At 30.3% G+C, this 26,687-nt stretch overlaps 1 protein-coding gene across 2 annotated transcripts in view; it reads left to right on the top strand.

Annotated features, from left to right (window-relative positions):
* Window positions 1-26,687, top strand: part of LOC111678072 (probable serine/threonine-protein kinase dyrk1) — a 51,291-nt gene that overhangs the window by 13,272 nt on the left and 11,332 nt on the right. Inside the window, exon 2 of one of the 2 annotated variants that reach the window (XM_046949390.1) lies at window positions 13,909-14,038. In XM_046949390.1, coding sequence (XP_046805346.1) covers window positions 13,913-14,038 — 126 coding nt within the window. In that variant the 5' untranslated portion in view covers window positions 13,909-13,912. Of the gene's footprint in view, window positions 1-13,867; window positions 14,039-26,687 lie in introns of both variants that reach the window. The other variant, XM_046949391.1, reaches the window with a different exon arrangement.

Genomic DNA, 26,687 nt, shown 5'->3' with positions numbered 1-26,687 from the left:
GCTGCTTCTGGTCCATATCCGTTCCGGAAGTCATGTTTCTGCAAAGAATTGAATATTTACTTAAATATATTTTTTTCTACTTACATACTTCTACATTAATATAAATATACTAACACATGTATGCTTTTCAATGTAAAGGAATAAGGAAATATTTTTTCTATTCTATGGAAAGAAAAAAAAAAATATGTCAAAATCTTTAAAAACATACACATATAAACCAATAATCATACAAGACATTTCCAGCTGTTTTCCTCTTTTTTTTGTAGCAGTTTGTATCATCCCTTTGCGAAAAACCTTGACAATGAATTCTTTGCATTTAGTAGTATGACATATTCAGATGACACTGTTTTGTCAAATAGGAAATGAAATCATTGTCATTATTATCAGTGTTAAATTAAATTATTGTTGTTAAAAGCATAAAGTATGAGTAGTTAAATAAAACACTTGTTTTAATGATTTCCAATGAGATACGAAAGGGTGTGTTTATTTTTTGGGCGGAATAGTTAGAGTCGTCTTGTTATTTTGCTTCTTTTTAGTATTAAGCAATTTGTGCATTCAAATTAAGTTAGAAACAAGTATTATTTTAGACCGTTAACCAACCACCCCCCTCCCCGGAGCATGTTTCCTTGATGATTGACCCGAATCTTGGCGTATTGTAATTTCGTTGTATGGAGGTCCTACCAGTACCTGTAGTTTGCCGAGACTATAAACTGGCGATGTTACTTCACATACCTTGGAATGAAATGACACGGGTTTCAACCAGAGAACAAAAGAGTATGGCAGTACGTATGGCCAGTTTCTCGCAGGACTTTCAAGATCCATGTATAGGCTGTGGTTTTAAATTTAAATTCACAAGATTGAGTTGCGATGAGTGATGAACGGTGAAGTCTATATTTTGGTATAAGTTCGAAACTATTGTTGTAGAGAACAGTTACCCCACAGACTGTGGGACAGGATGAATATAGGGATACAATGCTAGCCAGTATAACTAGAGTGAGAGTATCGGATGCTGTTCTCTATAAGAGTGTCGGTTGAAAGAGAAAGGTATCTTAAACAAGTTATGTCATTGAATTTTTTTCCTTCCTTGTCCAGGTATATTCAAAGAAAACTCTGTTCTCTGCCAGACTAACCACTGTCTGTTCTCTGTGAGTAAGAACAAAGTTTTCGGCTTATTTGATGGATTTGTACTTTGATCGACCGGTTATGTCTCTATGTGCTGTTGCTTACTCAACAGAGGTCATCCCGTCTGCGTGGTTGTAAACTGATGTAAAGTTTTTCCATCTTGGAATTTAAGCAATGTGGCAGCAATGATCGAAGATTAGATAGCTCAAGTACTTAAGCAAAATGTAGATATACTGGACGAAAATTAAATTTAACGGGACATCGGGCGGTGGAGAGTTGTCACAGAAGCTCAGTGGTTGAAAAAGACTACTGTATAATAGGCCCTTCGCCATTTATTCAGATGTACCTAATCTTTATACATAATTTGTAAGAATAAAACACATTATAACGTTGTTATTATTTCCAGTTGTCAAATGTTTTGTTTCTTGCCTCCGCATGTACAACAATTCAAATTTTTTGATAACATTTGTAGAGGTTGTCTTGGTTGTTATACCCTACGCTGCTATAGTGGAGAGGATATTGTCCGATGTTTGTTCCCCCCGGGGGCATGTTACCTTGGCGAAGACCTCCGCCTTGGTGTTATTGCATTCCCGGGGTATAAAGAGGGCCCAATACCTCCAATCTGACCGGGATTGAAAAATTGGTTGTCTCAGTCTACTGCTTGGCTTAGTCCTTGCATAGATTGCCAGAGGTCTGAATAGAGCACCGCATAATCTGGTACTACGGGTGGCCAGTTGCCCGCAGGACTATGTCCTGGCTGGTCAGTTGGTTGAGGTTCCTTCGGGATCCACGTAGTGGCTGTTGGTTGAACCCAAATTCGCGGGAAGAGAATAAGTGGCGGTTAAAAGACTGATGCATGATAATAGTCAATATTTCGGGATAAGGTTCGGTGCTGTTGCCGAAAATCAACAGATACCCCACAGAGGAGTGACTGTGGGACTAAGCGTTGGAAATGAGTTGGTATCAATTGTATATGATAAAGAATGAATGTAGAGGTATACGGGACTCGTCCACCCGTATACCTAAATGAATGTGTCGTATGTTTTTCTCTATGAATGTGTCGAATGAATGAGATGTGTGCTGGGTTGAATGATTATGAATGAAAGATATCATATGCAAGAGATACCGATTAAGTTTCCTTCCTTGTCCAGATATGTTCAGAGTTTACTCTGTTCATATTCGACTTGCCACAGCGTGTCACTGTGAGTAAGAACGATGTCTACGGCTTATTGATGGATCCTGCTTCGGTCCACCGGTTACGTCTCTAGGTGCTGTTGCCGACTCAACAGAGCCATAGTAGTGTGGTTGTCTTACAACGTGTCTACTTTGGCAAGAGATTAGATAGCTCGAGTACTCCAGCAAAGTACTTGCGCATGGTACCGGTCATAGCCAATGTGCAAAAATTGCCACCTGCGTCTTCATTGAAGACAAAGGGGCGATGGTAGACCGTTCTCAAGTCTACCCAGTGGATGAAAAAGACCACCGTGAGATTAGGCCGACACGGCAGGTGCTCACGTTAAAACTATCGACAGTCTGTCTGATGTTTGTAACATACAAAAATATTGGTTCTACGTCCACCTTAAAGTAGACCAATCAGCTAAGAATCCCTTTATGGAATACATTAAGCTATGTCTGTCTGTCCGTCAGAGTGTCTATGTGAACCATGTACGAATACTGCAGAATGCAATTTTTAAGATAATTTAATAAAATTTGGCACCCTTGACCAAAAGATATAGGTTATTAAAAATGATTAAAATCGGGTTTTTATTTCGCTTAGCCCCTATACGCTGTTCCTCCCAAACAGGGCTTTTGAGCTTTTGACTTTACTCGATAAATCTTAGTTTCATATCAAATGATAATGCCTATTTTAATTTGACCTTATTTGACCTAGATTCCATACAAAGTCCGCTTCAAAAAAATGACTTTAAGATGAAAATTCACTTTAAGATATGGAAATTCACATTGAAATTCTATATATATGGATAGGACCATATTTACCTTTGTCCACCTATAACCCCTTTTTTCGATTTTTTTTGTAAAAATTTTTAAAACATTAAAGAAAAATGTGTTGTTTTTTAGAGAAATAATACAAATTTTTAACATACCCACTGGTGTAGTGTCTTATAAAGTCGGCTATACCCGATTATACATTCTTCTTCACTTTTGTAGGATATCATATGGTCGGCCATGTTTGCATATACATTCATACTTGTTTTAAAATCTCACGTTTATTTAAATTTTCATACATTCAAAACACACGTTACGTATAAGTAATATTTTTAATTTAATAATACTCATGCGACATGATGTCTATAAAGTAATATATTCAAACGAAATATTTAGAGAGCTTTAATAAATTTTAAACAAACACGTGTTTATACAATAAGAAAATTTTTAGAAAAATCTATATACATTTTTGGTCAATATTTCGAAAAAATCGAACAAGTATATAAAAAATATTGATTTCTTATTTAAATACTCCTATTTATTCTGCCCCAATGTGAAGTCGTACTGTGTGTATATGTGTATAATGAAAAACTAAAAAAACTTGAATGTCTATCCTCTTAATAATTCTCTCTAAACAGAAAATTATAATGTTCTTATCACACAATATGGTTAACATTGCCAGCCTATCTATCTCTTACCCTACTTAACCAAAATTTTGTAATAAGTACTAAAGAAGCTAATTTTTCTTGTCCAAAAATATAGTTAAAATAAGCAATTAATATTAAACGTATAACTATTTAATAACGACGTCACTATATGATTGATGACTTTTTACAATTGACTGACAATAATTCCATACAATACGTTGTGACATTTATTTCAAATATATTTGAATTTCTATTTCTACAACATTGCATTGTACATCAAACAGTTGACAAACTGTCAAGTTTTTCGCTCATAAACAATAATAAATACACAACAATTATAACAAATAAACTAAAAACCATTTAAATTTATCGTCACTTGTCATCTAAGTACTTACTTTCACTACTCGTTCTATTCTACATACAACATTTAAGCTGTAAACTAAATGATGTGTAAAAAATTTTTCTTTTAAATGGTCAATTTATAAGTCCCTTTCACTTTAGTGTCTGGCAATTGAATAATATTTTAAATTCGTTTCATTTCAAATGTCAAATTACACACACCCACACACTTTAAAGATAAAAGAGTATTTTAAAATTGTTTTAAATTAATTAATTTTTGAAATAAAGACAAAAGTAATTTAAATTTTCGAAATATGACTAAATGTCTTTATTAAAGAATTACAATTGTGCGATTTAATAAAAATATTAATTTTAAAAGGTGAATACTCTAAAAATAGCTTGAGTTTAATAATAATATTTGGATTGGTTGAAAATGTTGATTAATAAATAAATGAACATTTTATGGTTGTTAAATTAAGTAGAAATTATTGTGTTTGTTTTTACAACTTTATTAAATGAACAGATGTTTTATGATTACTGCTCATTTATCAATATTAAAACGTCAAAGAGTTTAAAATTATACAATTAAAAACTGCTAGAATGTTGTACATAAAAAATAAATTTTCAAAATTAAATTATTATATTTTTCAATAAAAAGTATTTGTAATGACTATGACGTTAACTGCATAGATGTTATAAGGCCTTTTGTAAGAAAACCATATTGTCGATTTGAGTAATTCAAGAAAATGTTTTTAGTCACGTCTGAAAAAATTTGAAAGTTATGCCAAAGATAACTAAGCCTCCCTGATAAAAGATGGGGGATATTATGATTTTATCATAACATTATTAAGTGCTTGTAGTGAATGATTACAATTCACTAGAAGCATTGTTAATATAATAGAGAAATCAGATTATGGGCGGAACTTAAAAGAACTTATATCTTATGTATGTTGTTATTGTTTTCAGCTTTTGTGAAATAAGATACAGCAACAATGTACAACAATGAAGCAAATTGTTGTTTTTTCATAGTGTTTTATGTGTAAAATTTTGATAATACTATTTTTAAAAATTTAAAGAATTGAAGAAAAAATATTTTTTTTCAAATAAATATACTCGAAAATAAGGCCTTAAATCTGCCACTAAAATCACACAATATGCTAAATTATTAGAAAAATTAGAAAAAAAATATAACAGTTTTTAACCAGAAAACAGATATAACCGCTTGTTCTTATTGATCATTATACCCTACACCACTATAGTGGGGAGAGTATTATACGTTTGTGCTGATGTTTGTAACACACAAAAATATTGGTCCAATACCCAGCTTAATGTATACCGAGCGATTCAGAATCATTTTTTGAGTCGGTTAAGACATGTCCGTCTGTCCGTCTGACCGGCTGTCCATGTAAACCTTGTGCTCAAGGTACAGGACGGAATTTTCGACATAATTTGATAATGATAAGACCAAGCATGTTTTTTGGCACAGGGAGGAAGCCTATTGAAAATGGTTGAAATCGGTCCATTATTTCACCTAGCAACCGTTCCTCCCGATATGGACTTTTTATACCATAATTACGTCAAATATTCTATTATCTCTCTAATTGGCACAAATAAATTTTATATAAGTATAAATGACACTGAAGATTTTTGTAATGATTGGCCCTCATTTGACCCAAGCCCCAATACCCCCTGTATAAAGTCTTATTAAGAAAATTTCGTTTTTTTTTATCAATAAATTGCTTAAAATTCAACATAAAAGTTTCTTTATGAAAAATAAAAATTTTAAAAATATACTTATGGTGTAGGGTATTAATTGGTCGGCCATGCCCGACTATACTTTCCTACTTGTTTTTGGTATAAATTTTTTTTATTAGTAAATAATTTGTACTGTTTTTTAAGGAAACTAGCATTCTAACAGTTTTTATATAGTTACAGATTTTTTATAATTTTTTTTGTAATACATTTTTTTTTCTGTATTTAAAGTTCGGTATAATAGTTTTTTAATATTTGAAAATTTAAGAATAACAGTTTATTTTATATTAAACTTAAGTATAACAGTGTGTTCTTCTATACATTTTTTACAAAGATTAACTTTTTTATGGAAAAAAGTTTATATTTAATAATTTTCTATAAAAAAATTTGTGTACCCTACACCACTATAGTGGGGAGGGTAAATGCGTGTGTGCTGATGTTTATAATTATTGGCCCTATACTTTAAAGTATACCAATCGGCTAAGAATTACTTTCTGATTTGATTTAGCTATGTCCGTTCGTCCGTCCGTCTATCTGTCTGTCTGTGCCTCCATGTGCTCACATAAACAACTTTGTTGTAAAGGTACATTTTTTTACCAAAATTTTAAAGCATAGGCCCATTCAAAAAATACATTTACTCTTTTCACTTCCCCCCAGGGACATGTTACCTTGATGAAAGACCATCTTGATGTTATTACAACCCCGGAGAAATACCGGGACTTTAAACTGGTGATGTAAGTTCTCTATTTGTACATTTCTTGTAATGATTTCACATGGAGTCGAACGCCAGAACCACATAATTTGGTTGCAGTTAAAAAACTGGTGCTGTTGCCGACTTAACATCTCATCTGCGTGGTCGTAAGCGGTTTGATGTTTTTGCATTTCGGAAATTTAGCAACTGGGCAGCAATGGTCAGAGATTATATAGCTTAAGTACTTGAGCAAAGTCCACATATACTGGACCAGAAATTCCCTTTACGCAATTGGCCACCGCCTTGTAAGGAACAGTGGTTGAAAAAAAAACTACCGTAAAGCACTTCGACATTCATAAACTTCTTACTAAGGTGAAGGAAAATTTATTCTAACTGTTTCTATAATGATAAATTTTACTACAACAGTTTTTTGTATATCAGTTTTTTATGTAAAAAATGGTGTGAATTTTTTTTAATTAATAATATTCAGTGTTCAATAGAAAAATTAAAGTATAACAGAAACTTTCTTTCATATAACATTTTCATTATAACAGATTGCTCTATTTAAAATTTTTAGTTTAGAAATGCTTTCTATGCTTAACGAAACTCTTTAAATACTACACTTCCTCATATTCAAATTCTCACGTTTATTTAAATTTGCATACATACATGTCATACGTTACGTATAAGTAATATTTTGAATTTAATAATACTCATGCGACATGATGAATATATAGTACATTAAATGCAATATATTCATACTAAATATTTAGAAAGTTTTAATAAATTTTAAACAAACACGTGTTCTTGTTTTTTGTTTTTTTTTTGTTGTCAATATGATAAACGAGTACTTTAGTATTAATAAATTTGTAAAATTAAGTGTAAAAACTGAAATATTTAGTTATAAAATGTTATGGTCATGAAAAAGCAATAAAAAATTTAAGAAATTTATTGCTTTTTATTAAATTTTTATTGCATTTTTAAGATGTTAGACATATGTTTTTAAAGAAATGCATAAATATTAAGTCTGGATTATGCAAAGTTTTTGTACAAAATATTTTGTTTTTGATAAAAATAATATGTATTTTTTGTGCAATTTATTAGATTTTTGTTTAAATAAAATTCTCACGTTTAAAAAAAATATAGAATTTTATTAAAATTAATAACATTTTTCATTTGTTAAGAGTTTTCAATAAAATTCCTTAACCTTATAATGATGTTTCGAAATAAATAATGATGTTTTAATCTATATCTTTACCTAATGACTATTTTTTTTTCATTTGTAAATTTAGTTGCTATTAATAGTATATTTTCTAAATGCCTTAGTGTCATAACATTGTAGTCTTAATCTCTGTAAAAAATAATTACATTTAGACAATGAATGATAATAATATAATGATACAGTAATAAAAGAAAATTATGCCTTGTCATTAAATGCCTACTTAGACTTAAGCTTATTACTGTTTTTAAATTCCAGAATACATTATAGATATTAAGGTATCAATTTTTCCAAGATATGTAATCATTATATAGTTCTAGTTTAGTTTTCATCTATTAACGTTTGAAAATATGATATGTTAATTTTAATATGTGCTGTAGACTGTAATAAGTCTAGTGAACCATTCACCACTTTTTTTGGACAAATTTTTGAATACTCTAGGCATGTTGTAGATAGTACATTTTACTTAAAAACACCAATAGTAATTGTATACATTAAAACATTACTATTGATATAACATTAATATTTTGTCCTTGTCCTCGTTATTTTTTACCAAATTATTACCTTTTAAGTTCCTTTATTGAGTGTTAACATTAATAATATCATATAAAAGGTTTTGATTCTAAAACAAAGTCAATAGCTCACTCACCTAAAATAGAAATATAAATAAAATATAATTTTAGCTTTTAAACACCTAGATTCGTTAGCTACTATTTGATGTAATGTAATTTAATTTTCAGTTATTGATATTTTATTCAATTTAAGTGTTATAAATTTATTATTCAGTTCTCTTTTCGGTTTATTTTCTTATTCTAGATGTGTACATTTACTTCGATACTTTTATCTATTTTAACAACTAAAGCTACATACACATACATATAAATAGAGCGAGAATGTTGTTAGCTTGTTTCGACAACAAAACAAAACAAAACAAAACCTAGAATAGAATATTTTATAAATATTTAATACCAACACAACCAGTAGGAAACCACAATCCTAACAGCTTGTGGTTATAGGGAGAGGGATATCGTAAAAAAGTTAGTTAAATATCTAAAAGGAAGCTACTTAACAATTCTTAAAATCAAAGTATAAATGAAGTTTGTTTGTGTGTTGTTTTCATCAGAAGTCAATATTATTTTAACAAATTTCCGTTTAATCAAATTTAAGTTTACTTTTTCTATTAAAGGTGTAAAGATTTTATGAGTGTTGGTTTGTGTAGGTCAATAGGAATAGGAATTGTTTTGTGGTTAGTAACTAAAATGTAATTAAAAGAAATTTCCCTTATAACCACAAAATTGGATAATTAATATTCATATTTAAACTTTATTAAATATTAATTATGTAGCGTTACAAAAATATATATAAAATTCATGTAGGAAATTGATATTTTCCTGAATTATAGTATGTTAAATTCTAGGAAAACATCAAAATATTTCAAGCCTAAAATATAGATTAAATTTCTCACCAATTCAGCATAATATATAGTCAAACTAATGTCTAATCCGTATTTCGTATAAACACTACCCTACAGTCCAGATTAAATAATAGTGCAGACTAAATACAGGTCAGTAGATTAACATATAGCCCAGACTATAAACAGCTTTATAAAGCAGAATTTTAACAATTCTGTTCAGACTACAGACTACAGATAATAGTTTAGAAAGCTCTATGTCTAAACTATTTAAAAGCCTAAAGTCTAAACTTTAGACTACTTTACAGTACAGATTATATACATCTCTATAACCCAGACTATAGACTACTACTACTAATTTTAGTCTGTAGACTACTCAGAGCCCATACTATAGAATATACTTTAGTAGACTATACACAACTCTGTCCAATATGTCTACATAATTGTCAAGGCTATATACTTTAGAAAATATACTATTAGGCTATTATTCTATAGTCCAGACCGTGAACTATTTTATAATCTACACGACTCTAAAGTCCAGACTATAGACTACTCTATAGTCCATACTTTACACTACTCTATAGCTCAGACTATAACACAGTGACACAAAAAAAAAAAAAAATAACCATATATGGACACCACTATATGATAAAAGACCAAAAATAAGAAGTCTTCCAGTTTTGCCCATGCACTTTTTTAGTTATAGGCCCCCATTTTTTAAAAAAAGTGAGCATTTTCTCCGTCTCATATCATACAAACCGTTCGGAATTTTGATTTACTCTCTGAGAAAATGTTGTTGATCTTATCACAAAGAACCAAAATTGTAAACATATAAAGTAAAAACGTTATCTTCATGATCAGAATCTTCAAAAATTAAATTTGTTTTACATTATTTTCCTTTTTCAGACCTATAAGTACCAAACCGTTTAAAATTTAAGAAAACAGTTAACTACAAAAATGTACCAAAGATCTCAATAAACAACTTTCTAGAACATATGAACTTCTAAGGAATGATATTTAAGTCGAAAAGTGAAATGTTTCTCTATAGTCCAGACTATAGACTTCTGTTTAATCCAGACAATAGACATCTCTATAATCCAGACTAAATACTTCGCTATAGTCCAGACTATAGACTATAGACTTCTCTATAGTCCAGACTATAGACTTCTCTACAGTCCGGACTATAGACTTTTCTACAGTCCAGACCATAGACATCTCTATAGTCCAGATTATAGTTCAGACTATAGACTTCTCTACAGTCCAGACTATAGACTTCTCTATAGTCCAGATTATAGACTTCTCTATAGTACAAACTATAGACCTTCCTATAATCTAGACTACATACTTTTCTATAGTCCAGACTATAAACGTTTCTATAGTGCAGACTATAGACATCTCTATAGTTCAGACTATATACTTCTCTATAGTCCAGATTATTCTGTAGTCCAGACTGTAAACTACACTTCTATATAGTTTAGACTGTAGACTAGTTAAGACTAAAGACTGCAGGATAAATGGTGATCAATATTCCAGTCTGTAGGCTACAGAATCGGCTATAGGTTGGGCACAATGAAGATTGTTGTTTAATTCATACCATAGACTGCAGAGCCTTCCATACTATAAATAAATTGCTCGATACTCCAGACAGCGTGAACGTGTTTTACTTTTTTAAATACATTTTAAATTTCCCAAATTCAAAATCTTCTTTAGAATAAGATAAACATTCATCTTGAAATGTATATATTTTTTATATACGTACGTTTATCCATCAAAATTGTCTATAAATATTTGTTTAATAATAATGATAATAATCATAAAACGTGGAAATACACATTATAAGTATAATAAAAGTACCAGTATTATATTGGAAATAATCCTCCTAAGATTTCTATGTTTCTCCACACACATGTTCTTTTGAGATTTTATGTACAATTTTATTGTACAATGTTCTTGTACTGTATGTATTAGTAGTCTTGTGGTTGACACTTGAAAAATCCTGTTAATACGTTGGTAAATACTTGTAATGCTCGTTGGTTTCCATGAATACTTACAACATTATCACTGCATTCTATAGAAATATTGGACAAAAAAAATTGGACTAAAAAAAAGAAATAAACAGTTTTATAGACGGGGAATAGGTATGCGAACGTGAACATACTAATGTATTTATATACATATGTATGTATGAATGAAGGTCGCAGATGTTGAGCGGTAATAGATAAAAAAGAATTTATGAAAATATATACAATAATAGATTTTTAATAATATTTTTATGATAAACAAGCTTCTTTTGTATTTAGATTTTAAGGCAAAAGATCTAAAATGTGCGTGAGGTTTTTGTAAGTAGTATTTAAATATTTTACATCATTGATTGCAGACAAATTAATTTGATGTGAAATTACCAAAAGCACCCAAAATCAAATTATATTTATAGTTAACAATATTATAATAGGAAGTATTTCAAGTAATTTGTTAGTTAGTAAAGTATCACTTCTTATGTAGATTTAAATTAGATTTGGTTTTTTAAATATTTAAAAGTCTGGTACATTTTAAGCATATAGTTCTAAACGAAATACATTTTTATTGTAAATATATTTAATTTAAATTTTAAATACAGTTTCAAAAATGTATATCTATAGCAATACATTAAAGATCAAACAATTAAGGAATGTTATAAAGTACTAGAATGACTTGTTTTATAGATCTTTAATTGATCAGTTTTCAGAGTTTTAGGGTACAATATTGAAAATGACTCAAAAGTTCCAGTTAAAGGTTTCTTTTACACGTTTTTTGGTTAAATATTACATAAAAAACTAAATTCAAAATACACCTTTAAAAAAACGAAGAAGTATCAAATATCAAAAAATTCACCTCTTTAGGATTCTCTTTTACTATGCGCTCTTCATATTTAGCTTATGTTCATAAGTTTGATATTATGGAGACTTAAAAAGCACCAGTTAAAGAACCATTTCTGATTTTGGTAACAGCACAACGATAACAAGATCACACTACAGACTACTCTAAAGTCCAGACTAAAGTCAAGACTGTAGACTGTACTATAGACTACTCTAGAGTTTATAATATAATTTATCTATCTAGTCCAGACTATAGACTACTCTATAGACCTCCGTTTAGTCCAGACTATAGACTACAGAATATAGACTACTCTATAGTACAGACTATAGCCTACTCTATAGTCCAGGCTATAGACTACTCTTAAGTTCAGACTATAGACTAACCTATAGTCTAGACTATAAACTACTCCAAAGTCTATACTATAAACTACTCCATAGTCCAGACTCTAGACTACTCCATAGTCCATACTATAGACTACTCTATAGTCCATACTATAGACTACTCTATAGTCCAGACTATAGACTACTCATTAGTCCAGACTATAGACTACTCATTAGTCCAGACTATAGACTACTCTATAGTCCAGACTATAGACTAACCTATAGTCTAGACTATAAACTACTCCAAAGTCTATACTATAAACTACTCCATAGTCCAGACTGTAGACTACTCCATAGTCCAGACTATAGAATACTCTATAGTCCATACTATAGACTACTCTATAGTCCAGACTATAGACTACTCTATAGTCCATACTATAGACTACTCTATAGTCCATACTATAGACTACTCTATAGTCCATACTATAGACTACTCTATAGTCCAGACTATAGACTACTTATTAGTCTAGGCTATAGACTACTCTATAGTCCAGACTATATACTAATCTGTAGTCCAGAGAGCAGACTATAGAATACTCTATAGTCCAGACTATAGACTACTCTGAATGTGTCTAGACTGTGGACTACTCTATAGTTCAGACTATGGACTATAAACTGCTTAATAGCCCAAACTATAGACTACCCTATAGTGCATAACATAGACTACTATATAGTCCAGAATATAGACTACTTTGTACTTAGTAGTCCAGATTGTTTAATACCCTGCATTCTAGTCCACTATTCTATAGTCCAGACTATTGATTAAACTATTCTATAATCCAGACTATTGATTAATGCTTAGTCTACACTATATAGTACTGTCTAGCAAACAATAAATACCCTACTCAGTAGTCCATTCTACAGACTACTCTATAGCCAAAAATATAATCTACTATGTAGTATATTCCACCCTTTATATTGTCCAGATAATGGATAACTCTATAGTACTACTTTGCAAACTTTTTTATATTTCTTTCGAAGTAATTTTAGCTTTTAAAATTGGAAAACATATATCGATTTTCAAATGTATTAAATATCGTTTCTAATTCAAAACCCATATTCACCATGAGAGTACACACACGTACATATATTTTATCATATAAAATTAAAATAGTAAATGATATGCAAAAAAAAAGTATCCTTCAAAATTCATCATCATCGCATATTTGACATTTTTTTTGAATGAACCCAGCAGTAGCATTTATATCATTTCCGCATCACTTGTGGCTACGCAAACATGTTGTGACAGCAAAGTAAATGCAACAATTAAAATAAAACATACACAAACGAACTCTTTTTTGAGTTTGCTGTCATTCATGTGGCAAGCAGTAGTTGGACTCAAGAACAGTAGAGTTTATTTAAATAGAACTGAAATAAATATTTTTATTTACACAGGACAAATTACATACACACAATACATACATAGTTTTATATGCAGTTTTTGTTATATTTGTATAAATATTAAAAATATATTCAATGTTTATTTACGTTAATTTTTATAAGAGAAAATATACTCTTATTTTCTCATTTTATCCTTTTTCTAGCACCATGAAAGCCGCAACGTGGCTGTGTCCAGTCTTAACACTATTGTGTGCTACAAAACTCGTTTATACCGCACAGAGAGGAAGTTACGGTGGTTATCCATTGGATGACATGGATTCGCAATTGTTACAGGTATGTTGCATGTTACTTGCTTGTCATTTGTCAAAAATATATGTATACATATATATATATATCCTTCATACATGTTAATAAATGTGTAAATAATAAAAATAAAATGTAGAGTAAATGTGAAAAAAGAGTGAACAAATTTCATATGAATAAAATTGCGGTTTTTATGGGGAATTGCGTTTTGTTTGTCGTAAAATGTTTTTCCTTTCAAAGGTATTTAACGTTTTGAATTGCAAAGAATTAAATAAATATTATAAAATGAATCATTTGATGGACTATTTGTTTTTCAAAAAAAATATATATAAACTATGTATAGTTGTTTATTATTTTATGGTTTGTAAATCATGAATATTAACTTTACGTGCTTTTGTGAACTGTAGGTTTATAAAGAAATATGGAATTTTTTCTTTGGGGCTGGTATCGATTAAGTTTATTTTTTTTTTCTATCGGAAAAAGTTTTAAGTGACGAAAACTTTTCAATATTTTATTAAGTACATAACCATGACATTCTTACCATCAGTTCGGTTACAGTTTAATTATGTCGTTAAAACGTTCAAACGTCAGTTAAAGACTCTTCCATATATTGAACTATTACACCTTGGTACAGTTTTGAAAAAAGCTTTCACATATGGAAAAGTTGATATACATGTGAAAATAAATTCCACCTATAGAAATTTTGCGTACTTCGATTTATAAAATCAGCTTTATGTCCTTTTAAAAGGACTTCAAAGTAAAATATTTTTATTTATTGTGTGATGCTAACATTGGTGTCAAATGGAAGCTGGTAATTTGTAATTTTAATCCTGATGAATTTAAGTAAATCATATTATTTTGCAGCAGAGGCTCTCAGCTTCATTTGATATTAATATTAATACCAACATGTTTATATAAAATTGGAATTCCATCTTTTGAAAATGTAAATCATTTAGACTTTAAAGTCATTTTACAGGAGCATAAGAGCTGATTATGAAAAACTATGTACACAGAGTTAATACTAATTGTCTACAGTTTCCTTTTCATACAGATTTTTTCATGTATGAAAGTAACTGTTGCACGGTGTTATATGCATATCATGGCTATATAATTTTAGCATCCTTGATGTATTTACATTTTAATGTAGTCTCTCGAAATTAATAAATTATTTTTAAATAATGGATTCAATATTCCCTTAACACCAACGCAAAGGTACTCATCCTCCGATATTATTTTATTCAAAAATATCGGCACCACCACAAAATTTAGATAATTACAAAGAAATTATATATCCAACACGGGTCATCGATCCATAATTGGTCATAGCTCTCATATAAACTCACTTTTGAAAATATCTTAAATGCACATAACTAATTGAGAAATAAAGATATTTGGAATAATAGTCGATGTGTTGCCTAATGCTATCGGGATCAGTTCATAAAAAATTACTCATGAATATGTTAAAAATAAACCACCTTGTTAAATTTTTCCTGATCGATGCATAATTGGTCATAGTTCTCCTATAAGGTCCACTTTCGAAAATCACTTACATTTTAAAGCAGCCAAGCGTAGAAAGAGAAACTGTTATTGTTGTTTCGTTTGTAACACATCGAAATACTAGTCTAAAACCATAGTAGATATATATTGTTGGTGCGTTCATCTGTCTGTTGAAAACACAATACAGTCCAAACGTGAACAGATGTTTTAAATGATGTCAAAATGTCCAATATTGGTCCACGATTTCGCCTACACCCCATATAAGGTCCCTTTTAGAAAATGACTTTAATGCTCACAAATTTCTAAAAAAAAACATCTATAGCGGTAAGATCTTAAATGAACATCTCTTTGTAAAATTTTATAAATGACCCTACTCGCCATATAAGGTTCCCTTCAGAAAATTACTTTAAACGTCCTGAAAGAATCATCTATAGCGGTGGAATTCGAATTGAACATATTTTATAGGAATCTAAATATCATTGTCAAATTTTATAAGGATCGGTACTTATTTTTACTTACTTCCTATATAAGATCTCCTTCAGAAAAAGACTTTAACACTTAGTACCGGCTATGAAAATCAACATAAATAAGTTTTTAATAAGGCAAAATCTTTTTACAAGACATTTCTTAAATACGGGCGAGGCTGACCATATAATACCCTACACTTTTTGCAAAAATAAAATGTGAGTTAGTTGTCATAATAAAATAAATAAGTTGAATTGTACTTTGCCTCAGATATGAATACTTAAGCTGTTTATTGTTGAATAAAACTATGGACATTTAAGTGAAATTGATTGGGGGCTTTTCATAGGGGTTAGGGTCATATGAGGACCTATTATTATGGAATTCGTGAAGGTCATCAAGTCTAGTATTGAACTTGGTTTTGCAGCTTTTTTGTCGAGATACGTATATATTAAGCATAATTATGAACTTAAAAGCTCTATTTCGGTTGTTCAGTTGTATGGGGGCTAGGTTAAATAATGGACCGATGTAAACCATTTTCAATAGGCTTCGTCTATGGTATCATAGAAAATTATGTGCCAAATTTCATTGAATTATATTTAAAATTGCGACCTGTAGTTTGTTTACAAAGTTTACAAGCCCTATTCGGGGATACAGTTGTATGGGGGCTAGGTGAAATAATGGACCAATCTTAACAATTTTCAATAGGCTTCGTCCCTGAGACAATAGAATATTATGTACGAAATTTAGTTAAAGTATCTTCAAAATTGCGACCTGTGGTTTGATTAAAAGGTTTACATGGACGGACAGACAGACGGGCAAAGCTAAATTGACTCTGAAAAGTAATCTGAGCCGTTTGGTATACTTTAGGACCAATATTATTATGCGTTATAAACATCAGCACAAACCCAATATACCCTCCCCTCTAAAGTGGTGTAGGGTATAAAAATCGATTTATACATAATTTAACTCTAATAGAAATGTATTAAAAACAAAGAAGTTGTTTATAGCTTATTGGGGTTTAGTTTCAGAGACATAACACTATAGTACTTCTAATGTGTGGCAGTAAATTTTAGTATAATGCATCTTTTATCCTTTACCGAGATTAAATGCAAACTAAAGGTGAAATGTTTATATTAAAAATCTTGTTATTAAAGCAACATTCGCAAAAATACATTGTTGTAATGCAAATGTTGTGAAACAAATTATGTTTAGCAACATTATATTCATGTTATAAGGTTAAAGAGGAATTATATATTGTTTTGCAGCGTTAAAGGCAAAACATATTTTTGCAATGTACTAAAGTATGTAAAGCTTAACTTTGCCCTTAAATGTTCAGCTATTTTGTGACATAATCGTAACATTAGTTAGAATTAAAAACACATATTTTTTGTGGAAAAATAAACTGTAGATTAATCTGTTTTTGTGTTTCAAAACTCTTAAGCTATATAAAAACACAACATTTCTACTTTTTCCACAACCTGTTTAAATTTTGGCTTTCGGCTTTTGGTTTTATGTTTATGTTTGTAATACAAGATGTTTCCTAAAATTTGCTAAATATATTGAAATCATTTTTGCCTTGAATTATGACTTGTATATTTAAGGATAACGATTAATCCTAAATACATTGACATTTTTCGAAAGAAGAAATATGTCAATGGAAGCTTATTTTCTCTACACACCTTAAGTCAGTATTTAAGTCATGAATACAATTTTGTGTATTTAGGGTAAAAGTAAAATGTTAGGCTGCATCAAATTAAATACTCCCAGCAAAAACCTACAGAGAAATCTAATGAATTAAAAAACTTTTAACTACATATACATTGGCATTTTCTGTCGCTGTTTTAACATGTACTCCACTTTTTATCAAGTTTGCTTACAAATAAGTACTTAAATAAGAACTTATAAATATATATATGGAGCAATTATTACTTTTCTATAATATTAGTAGCTATAAGATCTATATTATATTGCAAATTGACAAACAAGACTCATGTCAATACTTACGCAACTGTAGCAGAGAGGGTATAATGTGTTTGTGCTGATGTTTGTAACACCCAAAAATATTGGTTCTGCACTCACCTTAAAATATTCCAGTCCACTTTCGGAGTCGATTAAGCTATGTATGATTGTCTGTCGGTCTGTCTGTGTAGGGCAAAACATGTCGGCTGTAACCAACAACATCTTCCTAGTTACTACTTAACTTAATTGCCAAGTGTCCTGTTTGTACCCTACACAACTATGATGGACAGGGTATTATACGTTTGTGCTGATCTTTGTAAAACCCAAACATATTGGTTTTCTACTCACCTGGAATTATATCAATCGCCTTAAGAATCACTTTCGAAGTCGGGTAAGCTATGTCCATCCGTCCGTCTGTCTGTATGTCTGTCCGTCTGTTTGTCTGTCTGTCTGTGTATCCATATAAGGCTTGTGGGTGCGCTACAGGTCGCAATTTTCAAGATAATTTGTTTGTCTGTCTCTCTGTCTGTCTGTCTGTCTGTCTGTCTGTCTGTCTGTCTGTCTGTCCGTCTGTCTGTCTATCTGTCCGTCTGTCTGTCTGTGTATCCATATAAGGCTTGTGGGTGCGCTACAGGTCACAATTTTCAATATAATTTAATGAAATTTGGCACATATTATTTTTACTTATTACGTCTTGTAGAATGTCACAAAAATCGGCCAAGCTCCCATACAAAGTCCTCTTCACATATTGACTTGAAAGTAAAAATTTATGGAATTTTGCTGTTTAACTTTTAAATAGACATATGATCAATCATGACCGACTATACATTTCACTATACTTGTTTATTAATGATTTAATAATATTTGTTCTTCGTCTTTTCATCATTATTAATGCGTAGGCAGTTATGTATAATTAATATTCATTTTAATTAAATTTCAATTATTATCAAATTATTCTTTTATATCTCTAGACAACTTAGTTAACTAACAAATTTTCTCATTTTAAAGTTTGCAACAAATTTAAATAATAAATAATTATTACAATTAAGGGTTTTATAATTTAATCCGATTAATACTAACAGGATATTATTTTGTATTTAAAACAATTTATTTCATAATATCATTTGTTATATACAAATCAGCATACGTTTTAAATTAATTAATAAAAACACTCACACATAACTTTATTGGCTAACAAATTAATGTACATATTTATTTGCAATTTAAAATACTGAAAGTAATTTGCATAAATTTAATAATTATTTATTATTTAAATATTATTTATTAGTTTAATTATTACTCAGAATTGTTTGTGTTATATAACAACATTTATTGGAAACTAATTAAGTTATATGTTTACTTGGAATTTATTTATGTATTAAATTATTTGTTATTGTTATTTCTTTAATTTTGTTTATATGTATTAGTTTCTTTTCTGTGGAATTTTAATGTTTATTCTTATATAAAGTGAATATTTTATATTTAAATGCGTAAAGATTAAAGTAAAATCCGCAGAGAATTGATTTAATTAGTGAAATTGATTTTGTGTCACATTGATTTTTACTGCGTATTTAAAAAATTCTTAATGCAATGTTCTAGGATAGTTTTTATATCCTCCTTCACCTTTATAAGTATAAGTTTGTCATTTCATCAGTCGATTTAGCTATATCCGCCCTCTTTAAAAATTATGTAAACTCCCTGCGAAATTTGTCCCGGATCGGTTTGTAATTGGTCATAGATCCCATAAAAGGTCCTTTTCAGAAAATTACTTAAATGTACATAATTAATTATTAAATAAACATATTGGAATAAAATTCGACTCAAATATGTTTTGTATATATGTACATAAATGACCTATTTTGACCTGCGGAGCTTTAGCTTAGAGGAGAGCGGTAGATACCGGAACTAACCTCTCTGTTTTAAACAAGCTACAAGAGAATCTTTTACGATACACTAAATCTTTTACTATATCTTCGACTATCTGACACCTGCACTATCCTTCAGGCAGAATCCTGGAACTAAATCTCAAAATTCTACTATACATACATAATTTAACAACTCTTAACTGTAATGTTATTAAGTCAAAATGTATTCTCAATTGTATTTAATTTTTGGCACAACTTACACAACATCACGTTGCATTGTTATGCATTCCATGATATGAAATATCTAATGAATGTGCAATCAAATGATCGACCCTTGCGCAAAAGGATATTCACACTCTGACAACCCGATCAAAATTGATAAATTAAGGGGTTTTGAGTGAGGTGGTCAAATATAACCACTTGTAGAATATCGAGACTGCTCTGACCCACTGACAACAAATAGGACTAGGACTCTCTTGTATCTTAGTAAGAACTCAATAAGGCTTCTAACCTTTCTCACCATTCTAAGAAATGGAAATTCTAAGGGTATCACAATGGGCTACAAGGCCTCCAAGTGTACTCGTATACTAGCAAGCAACCCACAAGAACTTACCTAATCTACTAACCTTGTTGTAAATGTCATCCAAATCGATTTGGTCACGTGTCACTAAATTGCCCATATACATATATTCTGGATCCTTACCGTATATCTATTTGTATACCCTTCACCTTAGTGAGAAGCGTATATATAAGTTTGTCATTCCGTTTGTAATTTCTATAATATAATTTTCCGACCCTATAAAGTATATATATTCTGGATCCTTATAGATAGCGGAGTCGATTAAGCCATGTCCGTCTGTCTGTCTGTTGAAATAAGTTTTTAGAGGTCCCCAGATATCGGCGAGATCTGAATCTTAAATAATTCAGTTAGACATGCTTTCGAGAAGATCGCTATTTAAAATCAGCAAAATCGGTCTATAAATAACGGAGATATGAGCAAAAATCCGAGACAACCTCTGAAAATTTCATCGAAATAGCCACATTTTTTTATGCTTTGTTAAAAAGGCAACAACAACACTGTGAATTGGATAAAGATGTACATGTGCGTATTTGTAGATGTATTTGGTTTTATTCAGCTGTGTATTTTTTTGTAATATGTTGGTAATACAGCTCATATTTGTTTGAGGGTGGTAATACAGTTTGACGGTGGTATTACAGTACAACGGCTAATATTTCTTTCTGCTACAGTTAATATTTGTTTGTGTGTATGTTATGTGTGACATGTGAGCAGAGATACAGAATAAATAAAACTGTTTTTTAAAACATACTTGGTGAAGGGTATATAAGATTCGGCACAGCCGAATATAGAAATATTACTTGTTTTTATTGAAACCATCTTTAGGATATTTAGGGCTTTATTATTATTACGAAATTTAACAATATATTGATAGCTAATTGTTACAAGTTTCCTTGTTAGATGAGATCTAGTACCGGAAATTCACTCTGGTATTAATATAGATATATTTATAGTAAAATTTTATAGTATTCTCCATAGTCGCATACATATCCAGCAAAAACTTTCATTACCATACATATCCAGAAAAACTTTCATTCTCATAAAACTATAAATACACAAGATATCGAAAAAACCCATTTGCACCATGTGATTGTCTGAAATATTTTTTTATTTTTTTATTGTTTTATTTTTTTTTTAAATCAAATCTGAGCTCACATTTCACTTTTATATTTCCAAAGAAAAGTTTTTGATTTTTAATAAAATGTCCTTAAAAGATGTTTGTTTTAATACTAATTTCTAACTTATTAATGTTTTCGATTGGTCTATTTATTGCTTGTTAACTTGAAAAAAATTTTAATAAAGAATAACTAAACATATTACTTTGAGTATTAACTTAGTAAACAAAAATAATGCTATTCAAACAAATTTAAGAAAAACTTTTATATTATATTGTTAAACTTTTAGTATAATTTTTGGCAAAAATATTGACATTTTATTATTAAGTGGAAATGTGTGAAAATATTTACATATCACAAATAAGTTGTTGTTTATCTAATTAAGAGGATGTAGTCTAAGAAGTTGAGAAATCCTAATTTAATTTATTCAATTTTTGAATAAATTGTATAATATTTGAAATGTCGGTCGGTATGTTGAAAGCATACAGTTAGACTGTATATCGGTTAACTATATAAACTAGCTTTTATATAAGTGACCTGAGATTTGTTAAAATAGAAATTGGTTTAATATGTTGTTAGGGCTATATAAGATTCGGCATAACCGAATATGTATTAAATTAGTATTTAGTCTTTAATCAAGCTAGTACAGGTGTTCAGGGTTTATTATTTTCGATAACAAAAGAATTATGTTTAGTCCTTTCAATATGAAACTATTCATTACCCATCTTATTACAGTTTATAAAGCATAAAATATAACTAATGGAAATTCTATGGAAACATAATAAAGTTTAATCAAACACAACCAATATTTATTAAAGAGAATTTTAAGTGAAAACTTAAATATTCAAAGGAAGTACCACCAAAAGAATAGCATTTATCACTACTTCAAAAGTAGCACTAAGTGAATTTGTTCACCTTCTGTGGAAATGATGTTTATTGACGCCCAAAGCTGCGAAAGGACGATATATTGGAAAGGATATATTGGGTTTTTATACCAAATGGCATAGAATCGTTTTTCTGAATCGATTAAGCTATGTCCGTCCATCCATCCATCTGGCATGTAAACTTTGCGCGCAAGGTATTTGCAAGATAATTGGATGAAATTTTGTACACACTTTTTTGACCCAAGGACGAAGCGTATTGAAAATAGTTAAAATCGGTCCATGGCCGACCATATAATACCCTACACCATGAGCATATTTTTAAAATTTTTATACCCTCCACCACCATAAGTGGTGATAGAAGGTATATATAAGTTTGTCGTTCCGTGTGTAACACCAAGAAATATTCATCTGAGACCCAAAAAAGTATATATATTCTGGGTCCTTGTGAAATTCTGAGTCGATTAAGCTATGACCGTCTGTCCGTCTGTCTGTCTGTCTGTCTGTGTAAAACACGCTCACGTTAAAACTAAACCATGGAGATCAACCAAATTCATCGAAAATATTTATTATTATCCTAAGCAGTTTGGTATTGAAAATGAGCAAAATCGGTTTACATCGGGAAAAGTTATGAATCAAAATTTGAAACAACCTCGAAAAAATAAGCATTTTTTACACATTCTGATGTAATTTTCTCGAAAACTATGCGAGCTAATTCCATAAAAATCACCATACATTCGTTTCTACGCAAGGGCTTCATCTCTGCGGAAAATCGCCAGGGTTGGTCCACAATTTCATATACCTCCCATACAAGAGTACATATTCCCGGAAAATTGGTTTTTTAATAACTTCCATCGCAATGTTGGTATCTTTACAAAATATCACAGAATAAAATTTTATATCAATAGAATTCATTCAGAGCAAAAATTTTCTGGATCGGTCCATAATTAGACATAGCTCCCATACAAGGTCCCCTCCCGAAAATCACTTAAAAGCACATAATTCATTACTAAATTAAGATATCAATATAAAATTTGGTACAAGTATTGCTCTTATATAAAGAAATATTATTATGAAATTTTTTCCGATCGGTCCATAATTGGTCATAGCTCCCATACAAGGTCCCCTCCCGAAAATCACTTAAACGCCCATAATTCATTACTAAATTAAGATATCGATATAAAATTTGGTACAGGTATTGCTCTCATATAAAGAAATATTGCTGTGAAAGTTTTTTTCCGATCGGTCGACAATTGGTCATAGCTCCCATACAAGGTACCCTACCGAAAATCACTTAAACGCACTTAACTCATTACTTAATTAAGATATCGATATAAAATTCGGTATAAGTATTACTCATATGAATATAAATATTACTGTGAAAGGTTTTTTCCATAAAATTAAAAGTTTTATTGGACTGATGGACTGACGGACATCGTATACGCGTATTTGTAAATGGAACCATTCATTATGTATATAGATGCTGAAAATATGTGTGATGTAGGTTATTAACATAATTTTCTTTGTACTTTTCCATAAAATTAAACAATACAAATACAAACTTGAAAAAAAGTTTTTCTCTCTCTAATGAAGTTAAACGACAAGTGTTATTATAAAGTCTGAACAAATAAATACCATTTATACTTATTTCATGCAGCTAAACTGACAATAAGCAACAGCAAAAAACTAATATCTAAGAAACAAAAAAAAAATAATAAAATCAAAAGAAAAGAAAATATAAATGAATGACTGACTATAAGTACCGAAGTATATAAAAGTAAATAAAAAGAAAAGCAAATGACACAGGTGTCAAAGTTTTCAATATGAAGCTTATAAAAAATTATGTATTTTGTTGTGACATTAACAGTACCATCAACAGCAACACCTAGTAGTAATAGCAGCAATGACAGTAGTACTTTTAGTAATATTAGCAACATTTTCAATAGAAAATTTACTACATATACATAATGTAGGTATGTAGATATGCATGTGTATGAATGTTTATGATTACTATATGCATAAACCCTTAGTTAAATGGAAAATTTTATAAACTTTTAATTTTATCAACTACTGGCATGTCAAACAATTTTATAAGAAAATTAAATTATTAAAAAATAAAATTGATGCTTACAAAATGAAAATAAAGTGAAATTAAATATCTTGTCAATTTGTTGCAAGGTTGACAGGAAATTAAAAAAAATAGAAACATAGTTTATTTAAAATTAGTAATTTAAAATTATGTCTTGTAAATATTTTGTTATGAAATAAATAGTTGTATTTCTTTAAATATAGTATTTTAAATTATTTAGTTAAAATAAAGTCATATTTTACAGTTGGTCATATTTTACTTTTTGTAAAGTCGAACGTCTTTGTATTCTTCAGGCTAGTTAGTTAGTTTGAAATCCGAAGAAATACACCTAGGCCTCTATCGGGCCTGTTGTGCGCTCCTTAACCAGTGCCACAATTGGGAATCGAACCCACCACCTCCGGTCTACCAGACTAGATCACACATTCTTCAGGCTAACTTACTCATTGAATATTATCCCTTGCAGAGCCTGTCACTGAAAGAATATATAGTCCTAGACTTCTAATTGTTTAATACTGCCTCCCTCCCTGATCATGTTTCTATGTCGAATATATCCTCGGACTTTTCTTGGAACGATTTGTTTGGGATCGAACCATAGCACCTGTACTACGAATGGCCAGTAGCCCGCAGTATTTTATCCTGGCTGGTCAGTTGGTTGGGGTTCCTTCGGAATTCATGTAGTGGCTTTGGATTAAATCCAAATTCGCTGTAAGGGTATGCTTGGTTAACAGATTGATACACGGCGATTGTGGTTTAAGGCCCAGGAATGTACTGGGTAAGACTTTAAATGATGAGAATATTTGTAGGGACAACGCATTCCTAATAGCATCAATCTAGTATTTTCACCTGATTTTGGTTCCCCTTTATTTGGTTCTAACTCCTTTGTCGGAGTTAGATTGAGCTTGACTTATGACGTAAATGGGGTGATAAGTCCAAAGAAGCTAACCCAGTGGCTGAAAAAGCCGTTTACATAGTAAAAAAATCGATAATGGGTTGTACTTATATAACCTCTTACTTTTCAAAGACTACTACTTACCGTGTGCATTACTTTAATGTACTAAAGAAATGACTTTCCTTTCCTTAATGTTATAGGGTAGTACTTTGTTCTGGTATTCGTCACAACTTACTCAACAACTTCTTTGTAAGCAAAATTGAAAGTACGTCTTCAACTTTCTATTTGTAAGTGAGCTTGGAAATATTTGCCTCCAATTTCAATACTGTGTTAAAATGCCGAGGAATACGTTGTCAGAGAAGGTTTGGTATTCGTTTATACGTACACATATATATTCATATATTGATGAGCTATATTTAGGATCAGTGTCTCTAATTTCCCGACAATTTCTGTTTCCGGTATGCTATCAAATATGTTTGGTATTTGATAATGTGCTCCGTTATTTTGAAACCGGTCGCTTGCGAGTACCGTCCTTTACAATGTTTCCAGAGTTTTGATGGACTTGCTTATGGTACACTTTTATTTGTTCAATTCACAATCAAGTTGTATATTGTACCTACTAAAGTTTAGTAACAGTGATTGTGAACAGATCTTTGCAGCAAGTCATAAGTTTATGTTCACAATGAAAAAAACAATCAAAACAAACAATGTCAAATGATAAAAAAATCAAATAATATTAAACTAATTAAGCGAGCAAAATAAACCAAATTAATTTCTTTTTATTTAAAAATCTATTATTTTCATTATTCCACATTTTAAACTAATAAATAAACAGTTTTTAATAAAACTTTATTTTTGTTTTGACAAACAGCTGTTTGTTTGTAATTTCTGTGTTACCACTTTATCGTTTTTTATGCCAAAATCGATTGAATTTTTTATTTATATGCTGAAATAAACAATTGACAACACTGAACTTTCTTACGACATTAGAAAAACATATGAAAAATTGTCGTAAGAGTTGTATAGAGCTTTTGCATAGAAAATACCAACAACATTGTTATGACTATTGTAGCAGCTGCTGACATACAACGCTACAACATCGATTGTGAATTGAACAATTGTATTTGTCGAAAGAAAACAACCAGATTATAGAAGTGTATAAGTGCCTTACGTGAACACCTGTCGGGTTGCCTTTATCGGGCGGTGGTACTTTTACAATTGCAGAGTAAGTTTATTACTTGACTTACCACAGCCCCGGTGTGGTTCTCTACAGTACTTTGCTTAAATAATCAAATCATTGGCCATTGCTGCATCATTGCATAACTTTCGAGATGAAGAAACA

Source organism: Lucilia cuprina, chromosome 4, assembly GCF_022045245.1.
Source record: "Lucilia cuprina isolate Lc7/37 chromosome 4, ASM2204524v1, whole genome shotgun sequence".
NCBI lineage: Eukaryota > Metazoa > Arthropoda > Insecta > Diptera > Calliphoridae > Lucilia > Lucilia cuprina.
The sequence above is the reverse complement of the archived record's forward strand: the minus strand, read 5'-3'. Positions and strand labels throughout refer to the sequence as shown.